Consider the following 25,674-nt stretch of genomic DNA (forward strand, 5'->3'; position numbering starts at 1 on the left):
AAAACTAGAGAGAAAATCTTATCCCCTTCCGTCTTATTTAAGTTTAAATGTTTAGAAGACTTTTCAAGTCCTTCAGGTCAATTTTCAGTTCAGAAAACTATAAAATTCAATCTTATATTCGGTTAAAAAAATTATTAATGGAAACATAAATGTATACATCATGCTGAGAAGAATTTTATTTTCTATAATATTAAAGTTTGAAAGGATATGAATATGACAACTTATAAAAAAAGAGCTGTTTTTATTTTTGCAACGTAGAAACTTAACTTAAAAAAAAAAAATAATTTCATAGAACTGCAATTTTTCCACTACATTTATTTAGATTTGTGTATTATATTTATATATGATTGAAAAATTGATTCAGCGACAGTCGGTAACAGGTATCGTTCGCGGATACGTAGAGATCAACTTTCTTTCAGACTATAGCGCTATAGTTAGACCAGCGGATACCGCTAACCAGTAAGAGTTACTAACGGTAAGTCAGAAAATAAACGTACAACAACGTCTTTAATTAAACTTTCAAGTGATAATACAAATGGAAAACAAAGAATTGTGACAATTTATAGCTGGTCTTATAAGACGTAATAATTAAAATAATTTAATGTGGGTTTAATGTAACTAAGTTAAAGTGAAATAAGATAAATTTATAAGATGTTCCTTTAATAATTAAAACAAAGTTATCAAATAAGAATGTAAAATGACACAGTCTAATGCTAATGCCATGTTGATTAAGATGATTAGTAATTTTCCAAACAGCGCAAATGACTCATAGATTACACAAGTAAATTATTACACTTTGCTGCGCGAAATTTTGTATTCGAATCATTTAACGGTACAATCATCATTCATGATGATCATCATTCTATGATGAATAAGCATTCTGTCATATGTTAAGACTTTCATATGTTAAGACTGTTATATGTTAAGACTTTCCTAAACTTGATACCTAATTATACAACAAGTATTATAATAAAAACCCAAGAGAGATATTTTCCAAAAGTATGGTCATATTTGTAATCGTAACAAATTGTAATTGTGTAAGTTTTCTTTTATATGATTTAAGTTCATAAAAATTAGCATTCCAAATATAAAATTATAAATAATTTATGAAAAACTACATTTTGACAAAGTCAGACATAAATATATAAAATTATTTAAGTCAACAGAAATCATGAAATCATTGAATAAAAATGCGTTAAGTTAATCGAAGTATATGATGTGTTCTATATACATTTTAATGTAATCAAGACCTACTCTACATTACAGCTTCAAATCAAGGTCGTATGCTGAAACGATTATAAGTAAAAAGTAAAAAAGATTGTAAATACGTAAACATTATTCTATGTGTGTGTAAAATAAAATAGATAATTACATTATTAATTATAAAAATTGTGCTTGGTTTTAACATAAAAATTTTATTTTTCGTTGAACTTTTTTCTTTATTAGTAAATTTTTCTTTTACAAATATTCAAATTTTATTTTAGGAAAGTTTTCACAATCTAATAATTTTTCAATAAATCCAAATAATTCTAATGCTTTGGAAATAATATTATTAATTTTAATAATTTTAATAAATAATTTTTATAATCTTAATATATACAATATAATAAATTTTGATTTCTTCTAACAAATCATAATAATAATTTTAATAATTAATATAATTAATAATTTTACATTATTTTACTTTTAAAACATTTATTTATTTGTAATTACATATTTTCTATATTATTTCCTTATTTTTATCTACAATTATAAACTGCATGTGCTAATAATTGGTAAATTATTTAATTAGTATTTTAATTGTCTATTTTGTGCAAAAATGTATTAAAAACTGAGTGTTTTCTCTCTTTTAGTGGAAGAGAGAGAGAGAGAAAGAGAGAGAGAGAGAGAGAGAATTTACGGATAACAAATTTCTTACATTTATTATCTCTTGCTCTCTCACTCTCTCTCACTTTATCTAATTAAACTATCTCTATCTCTATCTTTATCTCTGTTTCTGTTTCTTGCGCGCATGCAAGTGATAATTCATTACAACATCGCAATCCAGTGGCAACACAAATAAAAGTGGGGACTCACTCTCACTGTTCGCAGCCGCGACCAGGGACGGAGACTTCCTTATGGAGAGTATGGAGTTTTTCACAGCCAAAGCTCCCGTGGGTGTAAAATTTCACACCCAGAATTCGGGGTATTTAAAAAAAATATTTTAATTTTTGATCAATTTTAAAAATTTTTGATTTGACAAAAAAAACAATATTTGACTATGGTGCCTACGCTACATGCTACCACCCTGCTTATCCAACTCTCATATCTCGTATCCCCCTACTTTTTACATATCCTACCTAACTGATATTAAGATAAAGAAAAAGGAAAAGATTTATTCTTGCGAAGAGAAAGTATATGAAAAAAATTAAATGTAGAAAAGAATATATTATACAAAAAATATATTTCAGATATATAACAAAAGCGGTGTTATTAAAACTATCTACACCCCCCTCCCCCCACTTCGATGAGGTACTCCACACCTAGAAAAATCGAAAGTCGCCGTCCCTGGTCTCTCTCTCTCGTGAATTCACTCGTGAGATTACTTCGCGAGCGCGCCTTTCGAGTTTGTCAAACCCGCGAGTGACGGACGGCAGAGTGCTGTAAGACAACGGTTCTCTTTCGCCGAATTCAGAGTGGAGCGTCTGCAACCATGGACAATACTCTAAAAAACTTCCCGCTTCACGTGGACGTTGACTGCAACCAAAATTACGTGCCCTCTGCTATCGAACTCGTAGAAAGTGAGTCACGACAACATCCGGATAACGGTGCGGTAATTTCGCCGATAATGCCTGGTGTTAACAGCATTGGGATTTTCACTTTTGAAAGAAAAATGGAAGATACAAGGTCAGGAACAATTAATATCCTCGGAATAAACGGGAGAGCTTTTTAAATAATACTTTCCACTATTAACGTTTAGCAGATTTGTTTAGCAATTACGATTTCATTTACACTAGTAACTGTAATAAAACGATTAAGACGAGTTATTAGATAAATAATAATTATTTCAAAGGCACTGCAAAAATTAAACGTCATTTAATGCAAATAATTAAATGATAAATGATCCGCGGCCATCATTAAATTATTAAATTGCAAGAGATTTCCATTTCCTTCTGCTTTTGTGATAATTATGGATTTTATTACAATATAATTATTGCGATGACTCATTTATCCGACGACCTCAATTCCCTTGCTTTAAAAATATCAAGTGTAACTTTGTAGGAAGTAACGTTGCAGGCTCAAACTTCCTCTAAACACCGTTATAATGACAGTAGAAAGTGAGTTACGTATCTAAAGCAAGTATTCCGAGTTTGGTGCAACAGAAATCGCGTAACCGAAACGCGAGTGCATTAGTATCAGTATTAAGTGCCCCAGAGAGTAATTAGTTCTCTTTTGAGATTTCAAATAAAATAATCTCTATTTAATAAGAATACAATACTCGAGCGTAATTTACGTTTATGAAAATACATTGCATTGAAATGCTCAGTCATTTCTTTTTACAAGGCAAATTTATCGCAATGCATTTAATGTGGATACGCTTGCATTGAGCGGCGTAAACGCATCGGTGAAAGTTGTACTCAAGTTCGTCTGGTACACGAGGCCTTATTTGCGCGAGTTGAATATCCTCGAAAAGTCTCGCACGAGAATTTATGCGAAGAGTATTCGTTACGCGCGTGTACACACGAGTATACATATCGGGAATATTTATACAGTAGATTTATAAAAAGGTATCCGGTTAGCCAAGTCTGAGAAAAAGTATATTTGGACTTGTGCAACAAGTTTTCTGAGTAGAATAGCGACAAATTTGATACAATAATCTGATAATTAAATCGACGTTTGCAAAACGGGAGAAACCGTAGGAAAACGTATGGCTTATAAAATGATAATAAATTGGTGCTAAACGTTCGAGCAAAATTTGTTGGCATGAGCTAATAACAACCAGACGACAAAAATATGCCGGACAAGAATATGCGCGTTATAACACGACCGCAAATTGGCAGCAAGTACTGAACAAGAGTTTGGTGCCAATTTGCAAGCATATTGTTATTATTTTGTTTAAGAAATAAATAGGAAGCATCAATCTCCCCGATTAAAAAAGTATAGCATAAAGATAATTATAATAAGAAATATTATATAAATTGTAGAAATGTGAAATACGTATAAAATATTGAATGACTTGAAAATCGCGAATCGAAAATACAGCAAGAAAGTTTTGAAATCCTGGTGAAAGTTCTTCTTATAATTTCTTCTTACAAATTGGAATATTTTTCGGAAATATTCAGAACGCTTACATCTTTTCTTAGAATTTTTTTATATATGTAAATTCTGAAATATTCTGCGATTTCTCATTTTATAATTTCTAAAAAAAATACTTTTAACTTTTTTTACATTTTATAACATTTCATCAGAAATTACAGAACACAAAAATCTTAAAAATCGTATTATTTCATAATTAACATGTATGGAAAATTTAGAAAAAAAGATGCAGGCTTATTTTTGAGATTTGTTTGAATATTTCTGAAAAATGTTTGAATTAGTATATCGTATACAAGATTTGAGAAAGTTATAAACTTATAGATATATTCTGAAAAATTCGGAAAAATAATATTAAAAATTTTGAAAAAAAATTTGTTATTGGGGAAGATTAAGTAAAATAGTTATTTGTAAATTACTTTTATTTACATTAAATTAATGATGTGTTGGATACCGGATATCCCGTTGGAATCCGGTATTCTAATTATCCGGCCGGATATCGGATAATTAAAAAAAATATATAATAATCAGTAGTAATAAAAGTTTGTAAGTAATAATTATTGGATTAATTGGAAGTTTGGAAAATGGTGTCGAATGTTGCAACTGTGAAACAGCCAATCTCTCAAAAATGTTGAATCGAAAGGAACTTGTCTGACGAAATTATATACGTTTTGTCCTTGATCAGGGCTCTCATTATAGTAACTTTATGTTTTATTTAGTTTTTGCATAATAAATCCTTATACAAGAAATGAATATATACTCAGAAAAAAAATTATTAAAAATTTTAATAAATATGTTGTTTAAAGATATATTATATATATTTGCAATGAAATATTTATCTACACTACATAAATATTTACTTAATACAAAAAATGATAGTTAAATTTAATTAGTGATTCTCGTACTAAATAAATATTTATTTACATTTAATAATTATTTCATTGTTACTATTCAAACAAATACTTATTAAAATTCAGTAATTATTTTCTATCAGTGTATACCTAGCAAACATTAAGTTACATGTAATACAAATATTATTTGTAATTTTCCACTTAACAATGTAACTGTTATAAAGCACACTCGTTATATAATAGTTACGTGGGAAATTACAATTAGCATTTATATTACATGTACCTTAGTATTTACTGGGCGTATAATAACACTGAATGTACGTCAACATCACTTATTTCAGCTTCGTCTACATTTGTTATATTGTACGGTTTAACACACATTGGTGTGTTAACTTAAAATGCTGGTGTAGTGTATTAAAAATGGAAATACTCAAACGTGTTGTTTTAACCCTCTATAGCTCTCGTATGAAGCGATGGCTGAGCAGACTTATTCTGTAACTCTTGATGACAGTTTCGTTATCGTTATAACATCGTTGCGCAGATATAATACATGGTAACAAAGCTGCGTAACGACGTTGTAATAATAACGAAACTGTTATTAAGAATTACAGAATAGACCTGTAGGTCACATCTAATTTTGCAATGTCATAGATTGGAATAAAAATTGACTCTAAAACTTTTTCACTTTTCACTTGCAATCTTATAAATTACATTGACATGGTTACTTTCTCAGTTTTGTTTAATAGAATTTTTATTAAAGAGTTTGAAAGTGCGGTACATCTAAGCACGGCGCTCATGGTGAAAGCAAATAATACAGTCGACGCGACTCGCGCTGTTGCCTAATCTTAATAATTTACTGTGACAAATTAAGCTTCAAAAACTATAATCAAGCGTTTCATTCTTTTGCTTTTATAAGACTGATGCAATACAGACTGATTGTGTTCACTATATTTTTTTCTTTGATTAATTCCCTTTTTTTTTCTCTCAACGATCTTCATGTGATCTAAGCAAACTACTGTGTAGCAACGCTATACTAACACAGTGTATATGTATAAATAGGCGTCACGTAGCGCTCATAAAAGAGCACTGAATTCCGTTTGAGAAACGAAAGCAATAAAAGGTTAACACGTTTGACCTAATAAAAAATGATCAGTTTATTTCTTCCTAGAAAACTCTGGATTTTAAATCCTGCGTCTATGGCGCAAATTTTTAAACTATCAGTGTAAAGTTTTGATCGTAGATACTAATGGTATCCAACTTTATGGCCGGACTAGTGATAAAAGAGCTGGACAGGTCGGATAATAAATACTTGCCGGATATCCCTATTTTTAACAATATAATTACTAAGATAAAGAGATATAAATTAAAGGCCAAACTATGTTTAGACAATCGCATATCTGTGAATTGCATGTATAGTAGTGTTAGACAGGTGATCGTCTAAACGTAATCTTTGATTGATTAGATTTAAATTCTTTATCTTCTTATCTTGAATTAACTACTGTTTGAAATAAAAATTTGCAACTGCACTTGACACAAAAATTAAAGTATTGGTTATTCTAAATAAGTTAATTTAACAGATTGTAACTTTGTAAAAAATAATTACAACAAAATATTCGAAAAAGCATTTTCCTGTTTAAACAATTTTTATTTACGAGTTATTTACCATTGAAGCAAAAATGACAATTTTTTTCTTCCGAGTTGAATAACTCGGTGAAAAAAATCGCACAACGCTCAACAAGTGTGCAAATTACAGGTAAAGATTCACGCTTTCGAATGCTGTAAACCACAGTTGTGTGAGATTTTTATTTCACGCCGTGGAGCATTGTTAACTTTGTAAAAAGATTATGAAACTTGACGCATCCCCATTTGCATTCGTGTAGCTTTGTAAATAATCAGTAAATTGTTTAATGAAATACCAATCTCAAAACAGGAGATTTTAAGCTGTAAAATGTTTTTTTTTTTTTTTTAAACATTTTGTTACGATTATTTTTAACAGAGTTAAACTCTATGAAATTTCTCTTATTTTTGGGTATCAAAATAAGTGATGCTTTAATTTTGTTGCCGAGCGTATCTTATTTAATTTTTAAATTTTCCTGCTGAATATAGTATTTTAATCCGTGAACTTTGAGATATTCTGATAAATAATACATGTAAATCTTTCACTTTCTTTCACGTGACTAATATATGTCTCGAGACCATAATTTGAATAATTTATAAATTATACAAATATTTGATACACAATTACATAATTTGTAAACAATTGTATGATTCATGCCTCTCATTACAAAGCTTATTGAACGTAATAAGTTAAACAACGCGACGGCAAACTTTTGATAAGCATCGCGCTTCATAATTCTATATCATATGATATGGATAATTCTCATTATTGTGTATACTGTTATCTACTTTTATTCAGATCAATATAAGCAATTATGTAATTATTTATTTAGTTTTATTAATATGTACGTATAAACTTTTGTTTAAATAATGTCTGCTAATTTTGCATAAAATATTATGTGAAATAATATCAAAATATTTGATATTTTTTGATTGACACTTTCCAATACGCTTTAATCAATTATTTTTATCGTCTTCATCAGATAATTGTTTCTTGGTATAAATCATACAAGCATTTCTTTCCAAACAGATATACAGTAACATTGAAAAGTTTAACATGATAGCAATAACGTGAATTAAAATTTGAAGAATCATGCTTCCTTTAAAATGCTATGAGATAAATTATTCTCAAGCTACAATAAATTATCTGTGCAGAGGCTTTTATTAGCTTTCCAGAAATGCTGATAAAACCGTAATTGAACAATGCTAAACAATTGAAAAAAATTGATTGTAAGAAATTTAAATGTCTTTATTATCTTTGTTACTAGTCTTTACTGATAAGATAAGTTAGATAATAAATAATAACGATGGCTTTTAATATGCTAAAAGCATAATATATAAATACATAGAGAAGTTATTGACATGAAAATATTTTATATTGAAACTTTGATATTTTAAGTAATTTTATTTTCTTAACAAACTCAAAACAACAATTTTAGAATAATTAGCATAACAATAAATATACTAATATTTTTATAAATTATACTATCTACGTATACATGTATACATTAATTTATTTAATAAATTTAAAAAGTAAGTTAGGTGCAATAATAACTATTGCTTATTTAAAAAATTAAAAATTGCTCAATTAAAAAAGGTATAGAAAAAAAAATTAATTTAAACAATTATAAAATTTGATTAAAAATAACAGTTATTTATTCATTTTTCAAATCGTTCTCTTTTGCAGGTTTGGATGCACTGGGCACTGCATTGCTAAGCGTCGGTTCAATAATCTTGGTCCTCACAGTATACTTTTCTGCTAATACCTGCCGCAATATCCTCTCCCAAAAAGAATCGGAATTTTATAAAACAAATGCTATTATAATCCTATCGGTATATCCTGTCGCAAGTGTCTGCAGTCTCATGGCGATTGCGATACCAAGGTAAAAAGTAAAAGCCTATTGCAATTACTTATCGACAATATCGAAATAGCAAGTGAAACTTATTATCAGCGAAGTGTAAAATAAAAGCGTTGCGTTATTTCTGTTTTCACTTTATTCTTTTACATTCACTTTAGAATTAGTGGGCATAACTTCAAAAATAAATTCAGGAGACAAGAATAATGCAGGAAGCTCATTGTACATTAAGTCAATTTGGCTGTGTTTAATAAGTTACAGATAATTTTATTATTATTGTAAAAGATGTAACAAATATCCGACATTTATAATTTTTTTTTAGTAAATTTTGTTACGTTGCAATTTTATTAAATAAATATTATTTTCCTATTATTACTTATCCAAAATTTTATTAAATTTGGGCAAATTTAAGGTGTCTAAAAATATATTTAGCAACGTTTTATAGTACAAAGATTAATAACATTTACAGAAGATGGATATTTTGTACAAATAATATACATAATTAGGAAAAATTTATTTAACAAATTTATTGAATAAAATTATAGAACAATAAAGTTTACAAATAAAAATTATAAATATATTGGTATTTCTCTCCTATTACAATATTAATAAAATTATTGAAATCTCCATAACCAAGCTGTATACAGACTTATAGTGTATATGAATATTTTGTGTTATTTCAGTATCCTGAAATTATTTCTAAAGTTATACTTACATATATATTTATGAAACACCTTATTTATCAATATTACTAACAAAATATCATTGTTGAATTTAAATATATAAGCTTGTTATTCTTCATAGTGAAATCAGAATTCCTACCAAAGAAAAAGAGATTTTCTTAACACATAACGTTTAAAAAAAAAAAAAAAAAATTAAAATGTAAGGACTTTGATAAATATTTAAATAAAAAACAAAATTCAATATTTCAATAAAAATCTAAGTAAATAATTTTAAATCTCTCTCTTTCTCTCTTTTTCTCTCAAAACAAAAAATATATTCTGGCTGTACAAAAAACATTTCAAGAAAGAAAAGAGACAATAAAAACATAAATGTATACAGAACATATATTAGAACATATAAATATGAAAAAGTTTTAAGTAGAACTCTGTTACGAGTTGTAGAATGGTTAAGATATTTATTCAAATGGCCATGGTACTTTTTTTTAAACACATTACGCGTTACTCATGATCAACTTGAATTATTGCGTCATTTTTTTCTGTTATTCTGTTATCAGACAGTTCTAATTTTGCAAACAATGTGTTAATGAGTTAAGTATCTTTCAAAATAAAATTTTAATAACCATCTGCTTTTTTAAATATTGCTTTAATGACTCGTGTAAAAGTCATTATTTGCAAAAGATGAGATTATATTAAAATCTTGTTTCTCATGCGTTATTACTATTAATATTACGTGTATTGTTAAATAATAATGTGTAAATAATAATATGTAAAATTAATAAAGTTAAAAAGAATCAATAAAAATAGATTTTTTAATTACGTTTAAAAGTTTTATTATTAACGCAAAAAATGATTTTAATTAACCGATTAATAACAATAATTATCACAGCATATCTTACTCTAACACTCGTTCAACAAAACTTGCAATGGTAATGACGTTCAATCTGATGTTCGTTCAATTTTGACAGGGGTCAGTTACTATCGGAGGCGGTAATTCAGATTTTCCTAACGATTTCGCTGTACCGGCTCTACCTTCTTCTGCTGGATTTCGGTCGCCGGAAGATTAGCGAGACGCCAACGTTGATGCTACGAGTCGGGCCCTGTTGCTGCTGGCCCTGTCTGCCCTTTCCGAACCTTCAAATGACCGATGCCAATTTGTCTTGGATAGGAATTCTGGCCCTACAGCTTCCTATTGCTCAGGTAAAAAAAAAAAAGATCTATCTTCCTCCTACTTTTCACGCTACGATTATCGCTCCACTCATGCTAAATCATCTGTTACAATTACCATGCAAGTTGAAATTTATAATTAAAATTTATAAAAATCAATTTGCTTATCATATAGATATATTGCTTATCATATAGATGATTAATTTAAACTTTTTAAATATAGAGAACGTTTAAAATAAAATTACATCTATTGTATTTATCATTTTGACCAAATTAATTGTACTTAAATTGATTAAAGTTGATTACATTAATTTAATTTTTTTTTGTTATTTAAATTTGCTTTCACTGTTGAAGCAAATACTACTTTTAAGGTGGAGCAAAAAAAATTAATTTTCTTAATTTAATTTATCATTTCTCTCTTTAATTATTTTCTAGAATATTTAAAATTTTTTTTAAAGTGAGATACGAATGTCCATTTCCACCAATGTAGATTAACTTTGAATTACTCTTTATCTTTTTCCAATTCTTAAAACTAAAGAAAGATAAGGACTAAGTTAAATTGAAATCAAAGTTAATCCGCGTTGGTGGAAATAGGCATAAATTATGATTTTTTTTGTATAATTTTTTCCTTTTTTGTTTCCTGGATTAAATAATATTTTTCCATGTAATTAATTTTTTAAAAAAGATAAATATTTTCCAAAAGAAATTCAAGATGCTAAAATTAAATGGATCGTTTTGTAGAATTTTGGACATTTATTCAAAACAGTAAAATGGCGCAGAAAATGCCATTCCATTTAATTATCTCATTAAAACTGTATTTGCGATGATATTGATGTTGCGGCTGTGTGAGCAAACGCTCACAGCTGTATTTATGCTGTATTTCATGGAAATTCCACTTAGCACTTTAGCAACTCACACAGCTGCGGCACCGACGCTCCACAAATAGTTTTAATTAGATAATTAAATGGTATGACATTTCGTGCGCTACCCTACATTTAAAATTATTTAATTAATTTGAATAAAAACAATGTAATTTATCATAAACTCTTGTAAAAATATGTAATAATTCATATATTTATGAGATATTTAAAGGATAAATGAGTCTTTTCAAAATTTTTCAAAATTTAGTGTGAAATATTTGTATTTTTAGAGTGTTCTCCACTTCATATTGCTCTACATGGCAGCCGAAGATCCAATGCTTGCCACTCAATACGCCATATTTCTTCAACCGGTCATGATAATTAGCATACTGCTAGGGATATACAGTTTAACTATCGCCACAAGGACTTTGCATGCGGCAATTCCAGGTAATGACAATGCATCTTTATTCAAGGTTTTTTCTCGCCACACCGCAAGAATTCTCGCATTGTGCAACAATTTGCTTACATTATATCAGTCAACTTTTCATTATCTGTCGCTTTCTATGTACACGGAAAGAACAATTTTGTTGAAATACAGATCTAAAAATAATAAGGCAGACCATTAAAAATTTTAACTTTTGGACATTTAAGTTAGTTGCCAGAATGTCCAAACTTTTTATAGCATTCATCATGCTTGAATGTCTTACATAATAATTTTAATAGTATAACATAAAATTATTTTCTAATCTGTATCCAGCTAAACTTTTAGATATTGCAATAAAATTGTTCTTTCCGTATACATACACGTAATTATCAATATAAATAGTTTAATTGTTTTATTTATCAGTATCATTTTATTTATTACAATATATTTGTCGTAATGAGAAGAACATTTTTAATTAAGAAAAGAACAATTTTATATTTTATTAATATTTTTATTTTATAATAATTTCAATTTTATTTTAATATTATATGTTTATATTATATTTTGTATATGTATAACACTTTTGATATAATTTTATTTTTGCAAAGTAAATTTAATTATTTATCTTTCTTATCTTTTCTACACACCTTAATTACAACTCGTGCGTCTATCGAGGAAAATTTATCGTTATTAAGCTCAACACACACTCGAATAATAATAATTATACTGGGATGCCGCAAGAAGTAATTTTCGAGAAGTTAGCGTTCATGTGACATTAATAGGAATGAAAGTTTCTAATTGATATCATCCGTTTCCGTTTCAGAGGCCAAGTTACATTTTAAGACGCTAGTGTTACAATTGGTACTGTTATTCTCGAAGCTGCAAACAGGTATCATCAAAGCCTTGCCTGCCGCGGGAGTATTTCCATGCAATCCACCTCTCACCCCAGCAGTTTACGCCAACGGTAATGTATATACTATGTGCTTTATACACATATATTAGTTGCTATTTTTACTCATACTTATTCATTTTTACACGTATTCTACTGTATCCAAAAATTAATGATTGAAGAAGAAATCAAAACTTATAAATAAAATTATACATATCACAAATCTTCAACTGAGAGATTTGACTATCACATTTTTATTAAAAGTGTCCGTAATGAAATAGATATACAATAGATATAAATATTATTTGAATTATTATTTATGTATAATTATTTATTTATCCGGCTAATTTATACATTTCTATAATAAATCTAAATTTTTTTAGATTGTTTATAAAAAGGAATATTAAATATTTCCAAATGCTTATAACCATTTGTGGTTATTTAATTAGAACATTTTATAAAATTTTTTGTTATAATTATAGTGATATTAAACACAATTTGTATTAACTGTGACGAGACAGGTGACAAATAATTGTGTAACATCTGTATTCAAGATAAGTAAGCTGCTGGAATTATGCTAGTGTAGATTATGCTAGTCGTATACCGTCGACCGTTTATCATTTAATTTACTATTATATCACGCTCAGGCTAGGGAGCGATAAAAGAACGATGATTTCACGGTCCGGTAGTTCCTTCAAACAGCATGATAAGCATCGTTTAACTCTGAATTTAGAATACGTTTCTACTTTTCCCTGCTCCATGGACCTACGACCGACTGTAACAAAGAAACTCGTTTCATTGAAAAAAGAGACGTCACGCAGCATCCGCGAGTGCCATCAAAATTCACCCGTTACATATACGTGCTATGAATAAATTTCCCAAACTGAGATGAGGCAGCGTGTCGCTGTTAAAAAAGATTCTTTTTTAGATATTAGAACTGTATGATATTTTGTATTATATAAATATATAAATATAAATATAAAAATATAAATATAAACATAAATATAAATATAAATATATAAATATAAATATATATATATATATATATTTTTTTTTTTAGTTTTAATTAAATCTAATGTAACGTGTTTTTTAGCACCTTTAAAAGAGAGGTCATTAATGTCTAGGATAGTTTTTCTAATGAATCAAGTGATTCAAAAAATATAAAAATGTTTATGCAGCTTCTTTAACTATTCCAAATAAAAAGATTTATGTATTATTTAACAAATCTAATTGTATTTTACAAATATATAAATCAAGATATTCATAATTTTTTAAATCGCAAAGATAAAGGTGATTCCTCCTTGGTGAAGATTGACATTGATAAAACTATTATTTTTATTTTTTAATTCTAATGAAATTATATCAGTTCTGAGTTTAAGGGAACATTTCCAAACCGTTTTATAAATTCATGTTTTAAACATATATGTATAATAATAATATACATATATAAATTCTTAAAATAATTATAAAATTAATAAAAATTTATTGAAACTTTTTACGCTCACAGTAAATTCTCTCATAATTCGATAATAGATTTATCTAATGTAATGCAATTGATCGTATCGTCTCATAATTTTTCTATTTTCGATTTCAGTGACGTCCAACGCGCTGATGCTAATCGAGATGATGATGCTCTGCTATGCCGCGCGGCACATGTATTACGTCGATCTGGAGAAGAATCAAGAAGCGGATGCAGCAGAGAGGACGCCGAGGACACCAGGTCAAGTAGACGCGACGAATAGCAATGACGGCAACAAACAGCTTCCAGCGACAGTGGAGACCGCGTAAGATTTGACAAGTCATCGAAGATATTATTTATTTGAAAAGACTTTCATCGAGAAATTTTGTATTTCCCGAAGGCACGCCTGACGCATACAACGGAGCAAAATAGATAAATATAATAGATAAACAATATAATAATAGATAAATATAATAAATAAAATATATAGTACAATATAATAATACTCAAGTAAAAAAATAGCTCAGTGTTCTAAATTCTTTTACTACAGAGCTCGCTCGGCACTGATGCAAAGATAGAACTGATCTGCACATTTTAGCGATTCCAGACTGACTTTCTTTGATCAATTAGAAGATGCATTATACCTTTTTTATTTTCTTAATTCTTCTCGCTTACCGGTGATGATTCTTACGATGTATAGGAATAAGTAGGAACATTGTACGAGTGTAATGTTAAAATCACGAAGAGTATAGATCTAGATTCTAGTTTTAACTATAATTCTTTGTAAATAGCAATTTATGTAAAATTATATAACACATTAAGTGCACAAACAAATGTACATACCTATATATTTTATATATAATAATTGAAGAGCTCCATTTCTTAAGAGACAAATTTAAGAATTGAGGAAAACTAGTTGTAAAAAGTATACTGTTTAACTTCTATATGATTTAAGGAAACGGAAAAGAGATGTGCGCATTAATTAAATATAAAAATAAAATTGTAGGAATTATTTTATCACGAATCGTATGTGTGGATCTCCTTTCTAAATTTGGTATACGTAATCGTAAAACTAACGAGAGAAAAGATGATGCATGTTCTCTGTTTCTATTTATATTTATCCAAAGTATCATCGTTCTTTCTTTCTGCATATCTTGAAGAGAAACGATAATATTCCGATAACACGTTTCTACGAAATATGTCAAAGTATCTTTGTCTTAACTATCTTTCTCTTCCATGAAGATGAACGTCCTGTAGATAAGGACTGACACGAAGTCCGTCCTTCTTATTTGTCTTTCGCTTTATTTACGTCACCTATTGCTCGTTCTCGTAAATGTAAAATTTTACAATTTAAAACTTTGAGCTTTCTGACATTTTTCCAAAGCTTAAATTGGATTCTCATCTCTTATTTTCAATTTAATATTACTAATACATGTCATTCGTTACTATTATAACTTGTTACAATATTGTTCTAAAAATATTACAAAATAACTTAATTAGTGTTAGAAACGTCTACGTGTAAAAAAATTAATACAATGTGCAAAGATTAGAAGTGCGATCAAATCTCTTTATAGTAATTATTTGTGTATACTTTTCCATGAAAAAATAGATAATTTAATTTACATTATTATAAGTTAATATTTTATACACTAAAAAAAAATTCCTAAATTTTAATAAATACTTGTTCAAATAATACTAATAAAATATTTCTATACACTTGTTCAAATAATACTAATAAAATATTTCTATACACACGGTATATATATATATATATTTAATCTACAAGAAAAAAATGATACTGAAATTAAATTAGTGATTCTTGCACTAAATAAATATATTTTTTCATTTAGTAAATATTTTTTAGTACTATTCGAATAAATATTTATTAAAATTTAGGTATTTTTTCCTCGGTGTAATATTATACTATAATTAATATACACACGTGCGCGCACACACACACTTGTGAATTTTGTATGTAAGAAAGGATTAACGTGGGCACGGTTGATATCAGTGGCAGCAGATACATCAGAATGAAATTATCAAGCTGAAAGAGTTACAGAGACAAACTGCTATGCAGTTTTCATCCCTTTCACCGCCATTCTTCCACGTCCACCCTTCACGAGAGGACAAACGATTATATCGCGTTCGGACAAGAAAAAGGAGAAAAGAAATCTTACGGGGGCCTGTGTACCCCCTCATTTTTCGAGTGATTTCAGGGGTCCGCTCGCCGCCTACCTGCGACCTGGCCCTCCGAAACTACAAAACACACTTCTCTGTCTCTCCCTTTTATCCCCCCTTCTTACTAAAATGCAACTCGCCGCTCGAGACTCGATCCTCGACCCTCTTCACGGAACGTGATCGTGATCGAGCTTTACAGCCGTAATAGATTTAACAGTTTCCTTCGAAGGATTGGCTTAAGAAGGAACGGGGGCAAGGTAGAGAGAGATTTACCGAAATTGAATAGGTTGCTTCCTTTTCTTTTTTCCACGTGGATAGATGGATACTTCTCATTTTAATTGTATCGCATTGGGAAAAAAAAACGATCTTTACTTCTGGTACAATTCCATATTTCAGCGAATCAGTCATGCAATATTATTGTTATATACCCTATATTATGGTATTAAATAATTAAAATGGTTCACAATGGTTCCATCGTTTTTTTTCGTTTTATTAATTTTTTAACAAGCTACCGTTTTATAAACAAAAATTTATTTGTTTATATTTTTAACGTGTACACTCATTTTATATTCATTCTGCTCTAATAAATTCTACAGTATTAATCGTAGAAAAATGTGCACATATGGAAAAGTAAAAAATAAGTTTTCAAAATTAATATATTTATACGTCAATTTCGAATATTTCGTAATATGCAAAGTCTGACGAGCTGGAAAATGTGGAAAAGTGCGTTTTCATGTATCGATATCTTATCGGTGTACCTTTATCGTACCTTAAAGAGTCTCGAATGTTATGGTCAGCAGGTTGAAAAATCACCGCATCGTAATTGCCGAATTGCTGATTGGTAATCTGCTACGGTGGGACTAATTAAGGCACTACTCGGGTCTCAAATGGGACGACCAAATTGTTTTCTACGCCGTTCGTCTCGTCCCCCTCCCCCTCACCCCCGCCCCATCCGCAGACTAGATAGCCTTGGGAAGACAAGATAAAAAGACAAACCAGACGATATTTCGCGAACTAATGAGCTGACCGTAGCGGATTTTAACATAATCATCCTTATGATTTATAATAGAAGATTGTTCCTTCCCACACGCATTCTTCTTGCAATATGTGTCGCGTCATTTCTACCTCTTCTGAATTTCTTAAAACTTTCGTGAGGGTTTATATATATTATTGCATATGAACATTTATGGTACGTGCATACGGCAAAGTATCTTACATTTCCATTGTCGAGAAACAAAATAAATTGCTCGAGATCTTCTCTCAATTTCTTGAAACAATTTTCAAATTTTAAGATTCTGCGTAAGACATTATTAAATATCTCTTTAATTACTTTGAGTTAAAATTTTTTTATTTTTTGAAATCACGTATTAAAAGATAAAAAAAGCATATTTTCTTTAATAAATTTATGTATGTAAAGTATCTTTGCTTATATATTGTGAGATATATTTGAAAATTGTTATATTATCAGTCTTCTTATCTGCAAATTTAATAAATTTCAATTATTTCTCAAGTAACTAATACGTCTCCATAATTATATTGGATAAACTTATGTTAGATGCTTAAACCGTTAAATTATTCGAGTGGCTCACACGATAAATTGATTAGCTTATTTACTTTCTTATCTAGACTAATCAAGTTTTCTACTGATTTCCTGACCATTATTTTTCAATTTTTTTGTGAATTTCAAACAATATCCCGATGTATAATACAAATTGCTAGTTCTCGTGGCTAGGGAAAACGTGTCGGAGAACGAAGAATCGCTCTTATAGGATTTCCAGATCCATAGAGAGCAGAACGAACCGCCCCACCCGGCCATCTGTTGCACACGAGAAATCGGAAAACGCTTTCCAGGATCAAGTCGACATATGGCACGCGGGCAGACAGATTTATCTTCGGAGAAGAAAAAATACAGTACCGTCATGGGGCTCTGTCCGCCAAAAATGTGGAGAAGGCGAAAAGAGGAGGACGATTATTCTCTATTTTATAGGGATTATTCTCTATTGTTTTCTTGTTAATACTAAAAGAGAAGAGACAAGTGCTAGATAAAAAAGGAAAAAAACCCGATCGAGTTAGTTCTGAATTTTTTTTACACATGGCACAGGCACTAGGCACATGTTGCTTCATCTTAATTTTATTTACCATAGAGTGAATTTAATATTTCACACTGACGCAATCGGATATTATTGCAACATATATGAAATACCATTTAAACGATGTCGTATGTAGATAAATGTATAGTTTATAGCCACCGACCGTGCGCAAGAGAGTACTAATTGAGGAAGTACTTAACATTTTTTGCGACACATGCGCGTATTTATTCAACGTTGTGCCGTTTAATAGCGTCGTAAAGACGCGATATTCCGTTCTAGATTGCATTTTAGTTTCTCGCGCCATTCCTCGCCGCATGTTTTGAGAAATATGCATATCAGGGTGAACGCACCAAGAACAGATTTCTGACAGACGAGGTTCGTGCGAGGCTGCATCTACACAAGAGTAGATGCTCGGAGAATCCTTTCCAAGATCTCTTGAGAGCGAAGGAAGTGGCTACTTAGAGTTTCGAGTCACTCTTTTAAGTAACGAACCGACAAAACTATACACGACAACGCGCCTATAAAATGCTGCCAAGTTTCTATGTATATATGGATACACGAGTATATGATCCCCGTCATGGTGTTTTAAGCCCTCTTCGCATAACTGGCGGCATGATCCCGATGGCGATACGTTTTTAAATGTCAATAAAAAGTGATGTATATTAAATCCTGAGTGCTACCAATGCATCACATGACTGACACGTTGAAGTAGAGTGTAAAGTTACAGCATAAAAAGTTATGATTAATCTACGACAATGTGATATATTATATAGACTCTAAATACATCTTTATAATGTGGTATTTAATATTAGTATATTCTAACTTTATGTATAACATCAAAATGTAATAAAACTTGATTAATTTTCTTGCAAGTTTTTAATATATTAAATGTAAAAATAAATAATCCACTATTTCTTTTTATGAAAGTCTGTGTTTATTGTTGAAATAGATATGGTTCAAAGATGAGAGTAATTATACAGATTATTTTTCAATACTCTTTTTTACCTTTCAGGCAAGTAATAGATTCGTGACATAAAGACTGGTACTTTTTTACGATGAATTCAAGTTATTTTCTTTACTTCTTTGACATCCCTAAATTTTTTTGTTGAGAATGTATGGATCATATCTTAAAGCATTACCAAAAATATCAAAATTTTATAGAATAGTCTCGTATTACGTTTGAGTATCTGTAAAATTTGAACACAATTCACTTATTAATTTAAAAGTTACTTAATTTTTTGTTTACTCTTGATTCTTATGTAAAACCGCGTTTTGCAATACTTATTTGCAAATTTGATGGGAAAGTAGCATTATCAATTAAATCAACATTTTTACATGTACTAATAAAACTCTAATAAATAATCGTGCAAATATTGATTTAGATCCACATACTCAATCGTTTAAAAGTTATTTATTTATTGAAATTGTAGCAAAATGTAGTAATTTTTACTACAAGAACCATTATAATTAAAATTTTTCATAGTTCTTTTTGAAGCTAATATAATTTCAGGGACAATATTTGGGTATTCGGGATTAAAATTTTTTGTTGTTAATTAGAAGAAGAAGAGAATAAATTTAGAGAAACCTTCAGTTTTTAAATTTCGATACCTTTTAGCTCATATTGTATAGCCAAAAATATCCTTAAACAGAGTATGCTGCATCGAACAAAACAAATAATAATCTAAAGGCTAATCTATATCCAGTAAATATACCAAAAGTGTGACAAAATATTTCAATCAAGTTGCAATAATGTACGACCAACCTCGCCACACGAAAAACCGAGCATTGTCACACAGCAATTTGATTAGGCGATAACCTTTTCCTATTATCGCCAAGTTCCAGACATATAATTGCAACTTGGCTGGGATATTTTATCGAACCCGGTGTACTCTCACTAAACATAACGCTTTCAATTTGTCATCTGTTTCGTTCGATGCAGCGCATTTTGTCTGGCAAAAAATAAATAAAAATCGAAGTAAGAAAATGGCTTGATGAATTTATCGCAAGAAATGACCAATCTTTCTATCAAGTTGGAATTCATAACTTGTCTGAAATGTGGAGAAAAGGAAAGTACTGGGGATTACTTTTATAATTAAACTATATGTTTTGATAAACGCTAAATTTTATTTAAAAATTAGTGAATTATTTATTTGTACACCTAATATATAACATTGATAATTCTGCTTTAGATTACACGGAAATAACAATTTTGCCGAGGCATTTCTAAAAGTATAGCTAGATACAGGTCTGAAAACAATTTTGTTGAGCTATCAAAAATAATTACGTAGAACGCTCAACCATGATGAGCAGAGCCGCAAAAAATTTTGATATTCTAGCAGCCAGCTTGAGCGTTCCACATCATTACTTCGATAGCCTAACAAAATCATCATTTTCAGACCTGTGTCTAGCTAAATTTTTAGGTACTTTAGCACACAAAAAAGCCGTCCTCTCCGTGTATCCATTTATTGCGGAAATAATTTAAGCTGAACAGATACCTTGATGTCGATCAAGCGAATCGATAGTTCCAGCGGCCGGTATCGCGTTCCAGGAAGAATGGGGCACGGAGAAGAAGGATCGTGTGCGCGCCCCGCGCTCCGTATTGAAATTCAAATTAAAAATCCCGGATCATAAAATTATCCTCGAAAAACGAAAAAGCGGGTGAGGTGCGTCGAGTAATTTTCGAGCAATTTCGTGGTGGGCCCCGCGATCTCCCCTTTTCACGTTTCCTTTCCCCTGGATCCCTCTTCCAAACGATCCTGCTAGAAAATAATGACCTGTGCCGCCGGCGACCATATGGTCGCGCGCGCGAGATGGTCCTTTCTCTCTCTCTCTCTCTCTCTCTCTCTCTCTCTCTCTCTCTCTCTCGCTGTCCGAAACTACGAAGTTGCACAAGCGAAACTCGAGGCTTTGACGTATCCCAGATACCGCCGGACACTTCTGCTTTTCTTCCGGATGATGGATCGACGCGCGTCTCTAGATCGAGCATGACGAAGCCAGGACGAAGGTAAGAATTTTAGGACACGTCGCTTTGAATTTACCGGATCGTTTGAACGATTTACGTTGTTTCCAACCCAGCTTCTTATGCAAGAAGAATTTTACTAAAGCAATTCTTTGTATTACTTATAACACTGAATTGATGTAACAATTCAGTGCTCGTTACAATTTTAATATTCCCGGATTAATTTGATTTTCATTTTATATAATCCGCCTTCTTCTACAAAAAGTAACTTTAATTGGTAATTATGAATTTCATAATTTAATTCGAGCGTTATATTATCTGTTTCTCTTTAAAATAATCTCACAGATTGTGACGACGGCAAACAGTCAAATCATTTATCTCAGAATGAAATAAAATCATGAATCGCGCGCGCTTGCGCGCACGTCCACGGATGCGTTCTCATCTTACCGAATTTAATTTCCGTCCCTCCATCGCATCCAACGGCGTTTTATCATCCGTTTTTTTTTCCTCTTCCGTTCCTTTTCTCTATAAAATATGCTAAACGTTCGTGGAGCCACGGCGCTCCCACCGACACTGTTATTTACGAATTACGAACATTGTAAACGATGGAGGAGCATAATGATCGCACGATGAGGTCCTGGTCAATTTCGCCGCTTCGAGCTTCGCCGCTTACTGCGTAACCCTAATGCGGTTAGGCCCAATGTGCGCCCTACTGGGGCTCCTAGGACTTCGCTTGATTACCCATCACATGTTACTTTTTGATTTAAGGCAAAAAATTGTGGTTTGAAATTGTTATGTAAATACTTTTTTAGACACATGTTCTATTTGAAACATTTTTGAAGAGCAAGCGCTTCATGTGATGCGTGTAATTTCATTTCATAGGATCATTTCATCGTGGATCGTGATTATCTCTTCTGAAAGTGGAAGAAGAATTACATCTTGCCTCGTATAAAAAATTCTTTTCGCAATTTGCGTGGTTTTTTCGCGACTTTACGGCTTTGCCCTCAGCGATGATTAGGTTGCCGCGACTTAACAATTCTTCTTTTCATCGCCAAATGGTGAATCCATTGAAAACACGTTGAATATATAACTGCACATGGTTGCACGTGCGTGCGAATATTAACAGTGTTTCTTTTTGTGGGCGCCTTTGTCATGCAAGACCAGATATTGCAATCACGAGGGAGACGTGCGGCAAATTAACGGCGCGCAAAGAACACGAAACATATTGTTCTTTTGTGCATCCGTCAATTTGAGGATTTGCATGTGGTTTTGTATTTGCAGTTCGCGTTTACACATGCGATACATATACATTCAATACTGTATAAAATACAAAAATTATGCACAGACCAATTTTGGGGGAGAGGGAGAGTTTGTATATACATTAATATTTAATACATATTTTATTTTGAAATATTTTTAATTATGTGTAAATATAGTAATAAAGTATGTTTAATTTTAATTTAAAATGTTATGAATTTCTTGATTAATATATTTTAATAAAATATTTCATGAAACCTTCTTTCTTTAATTATTTATCTTTCATTGTCTTTTTCTCTTTTATTAACCCTTAGCTGACACACTGGGTGTCGTACACCCGAGCTGTTTACAAAAATGCTCGGCATTCATAAATTGTTTGCTCCTTCTCTTCGGAATATTTCGAATGTACCAGCTTCTCCATTTTTGCATCTATTTAGTCTTCTTCTTGACCTTCTGGCGTATTGATTTAAACAAAAATTGTTCAAATTCTATGCATTATGTACCGAAAAATACGCAATTGAAAATCGAGTAACGTACACTCATGTGTAGCAAAATATGGAATTTAATAGTGTGTCAGCTGAGGATTAATTTATATTTTGTCTGTCTCCTTCTCTCTTTCTATAAAAATTTCATTTTATTAGTTTCTTTTCTTTTAAATGATTATGATACAAATGATGATTTTAGTGACATCCTGAAAAATTTCTTCCGGAAAAGGAAACTCAAATTACAGTGTAACCGCAGTTCTAAGTATATAGAGATTTTTTGGTCTCAGTAGATAATAACTGTCTCGCCATATCGAGCGGACAAAAGATAAAAACTTAAAATAACGCAGTCCCTGCAAGATAGCGTGAAACCTTGAAGGAAAAAGACAGTGCACATAAATCTTTTTTGTTTCGGGAAGGTGGTACATGGAGCAGGACGACTGACTATCTTCAAGGCTGACTTGTACTTCCATAATTACCGTATCAAAACCTTCGAAAAATTCGTATTTTTAAAGCTATTGAACAGAATTCCATGTGATACAGAATACAAAAAAGTTATGCGGCGCCGTCCTAATTCCCGTAAAAAAGTGACCGGTCCTAATTTTGCGGAAAAAAATGAATAAAAGTGATTTATGGGAATGTATCGAGAAAACACCTAACAAAAGATACAAATTTTAAAAAAAAGGATTCTAAGAGAGTTTAAAGATTTTTAGACCCTTATTTTTTATAACGCGCGTATTTTTTATCAGATGTATTCTTTTTACCACACACGAAAAAATATTTACTGTACGAGTATATTAAAATATATCATCACGTACAAGTTGGAAAATAATTAAAATAACGAATACGGTATTGCCGGTCGAAAGCAATTCTTGGTGCTTTATAATTTTTTAAGTAAATTTATAAACATTTACAAGATTCCCCCAAATTGCGCGCCGCAATTTTTCTGGACTTAAAACAGATTTCTAAAGAAAAACCCCAAATGTAACATCATCAAATTAAATTGTCAATCAATTTAATTATTTTTTCGATGCTTTTATGCATCTTTACTGTCTCTTCTAAACCCGAAAAACTGTAAAGAAATTATTGCCAAAAATATCACATCGTCTAGGGTTTAAATCCGGACATGAAGTTTTGAGCTAACTCCTACATCTTTTAAATGGATGGAATCAGCGCGGGATTTATATCCTTAAACGTGGAATTAGTGCTTTGGCTTGACGATAACGGAGGCAACCAGATCAATCTGCCTTATAAATAAAACATGGAGAGCATTGATCGAGAGATGCGACATCGAGCGACTCGGGCAGTCAACCGAGGCATCATCGTTATCGACTAACGAACTGATTGTACAACTAAAAATACGTGACGAAAGTATCGTGAAAATAACAATGCGCCATTCTTGTATTTACATGAAGCCTGCCACCGTGCTATTCTTGTTCGAACTCGAACATTGCGTCGAGCACATACGTTTCACACTGTATCAGAATACGAATACCGTTACCGATCAATTTAAATGTTTTGTAACCTTTTCGCGTCGGAATTGTATCACCAATAAATGCAACGAGGTAAATATTTTGCACAAAACTTACGATAAAAGTTTACATATTGAGTGTGAATTAATAACTTACGTTTTGGATAATATTATATACACGGTGCGTTATATGACAATTAAAAACGTATTTTTTTTTATGTATACTCTATCTTGGAGATTATTTTCCCCCATTTTTCCCACTAAATACTAAGTCCACCGCGAAAAAAATATCCCAACGTGCAATCACTATTTGTTTAGATAAACAACGCTTCTCTTTGAATTACTTTGCATTTACACTACGTTTGTACGCCGATTTAACGAAAATAATCGTGGTTCAATCGCGATTAAAAAAAGATACCAATATAACAGAGTAAAGTCGGACCGCAACGTATCAGTTATTTAATCTCCTCATTTTAATTCTGACCGATACTCTAAACTGATGATCAAGATAAACCGTTTGTTCACGATGTGAACTCTAGGATGGTCGTTTGCTGCCGGCCAGTCAGTTATAAGATCGGTCCACAGAATAAAAAAAAATGGAAAGACTACAAGAAATGCTGTTACCTATCCGACTATGCGGTGAGTATAATTGGATTTAAGTACGGCAATTGTTAAAAAAATATGTAAATTAATATATATATATATATTTTTTTTTTCCTCAATTTTTACCAATTAGTGGTATACGATGAGCAGCTCATTGTACCGATCCAGCATGTATTGGAATTGCGTGTTGTTGGTCACGTAGAGCGTGGATTTAAATTATTATATTATTTTTCTATGTTTCACAAACACATTCACACACACAAAAGAACACTACTAATTTTAAAAATTTATTTTTAAACTTGTTTGTTTCAGAATATACGCCAAATGATATTACTATTAACGAGCATATCAACATTAAAAAAAAATAAAGAGTAAAAGATTGGCTCCTTTTATAGAAAAAGAGAGAGAAAGAGAGAGAGAAAGAAATTTTAACGACTACCTCTAGGCGCATAATGACCATCAAAAGGATCTGTGGGATCTGCAGATCCTCTTTGGAGAGGAGCGGGTTTACAAACCCGAAAATTGGAATGTATAGAAT

The 25,674-nt window shown here is 30.7% G+C and overlaps 1 protein-coding gene across 1 annotated transcript; it reads left to right on the forward strand.

The window, feature by feature from the left end:
* Positions 1-2,561: 2,561 nt before the first annotated feature.
* LOC105197288 (organic solute transporter alpha-like protein 3) lies at positions 2,562-15,643 on the forward strand. The gene is made up of 6 exons (XM_011163585.3): positions 2,562-2,780; positions 8,449-8,644; positions 10,266-10,497; positions 11,615-11,771; positions 12,572-12,712; positions 14,232-15,643. Exons 1-6 carry the CDS (start codon positions 2,693-2,695, stop codon positions 14,423-14,425), a joined length of 1,008 nt encoding a protein of 335 aa, XP_011161887.2. The 5' UTR covers positions 2,562-2,692; the 3' UTR covers positions 14,426-15,643.
* Positions 15,644-25,674: the final 10,031 nt, after the last annotated feature.

This window comes from Solenopsis invicta, chromosome 10 (assembly GCF_016802725.1).
Source record: "Solenopsis invicta isolate M01_SB chromosome 10, UNIL_Sinv_3.0, whole genome shotgun sequence".
NCBI classification, from domain to species: Eukaryota; Metazoa; Arthropoda; class Insecta; order Hymenoptera; family Formicidae; genus Solenopsis; species Solenopsis invicta.

Bases quoted from the DNA above. Each gene is read 5' to 3' on its own strand.
- LOC105197288 (XM_011163585.3), top strand. From the start codon at position 2,693: ATGGACAATACTCTAAAAAACTTCCCGCTTCACGTGGACGTTGACTGC. The intron at 8,645-10,265 runs GTAAAAAGTAAA...CAATTTTGACAG, and splicing joins ATGGCGATTGCGATACCAAG to GGGTCAGTTACTATCGGAGG. The intron at 10,498-11,614 runs GTAAAAAAAAAA...TTGTATTTTTAG, and splicing joins TACAGCTTCCTATTGCTCAG to AGTGTTCTCCACTTCATATT.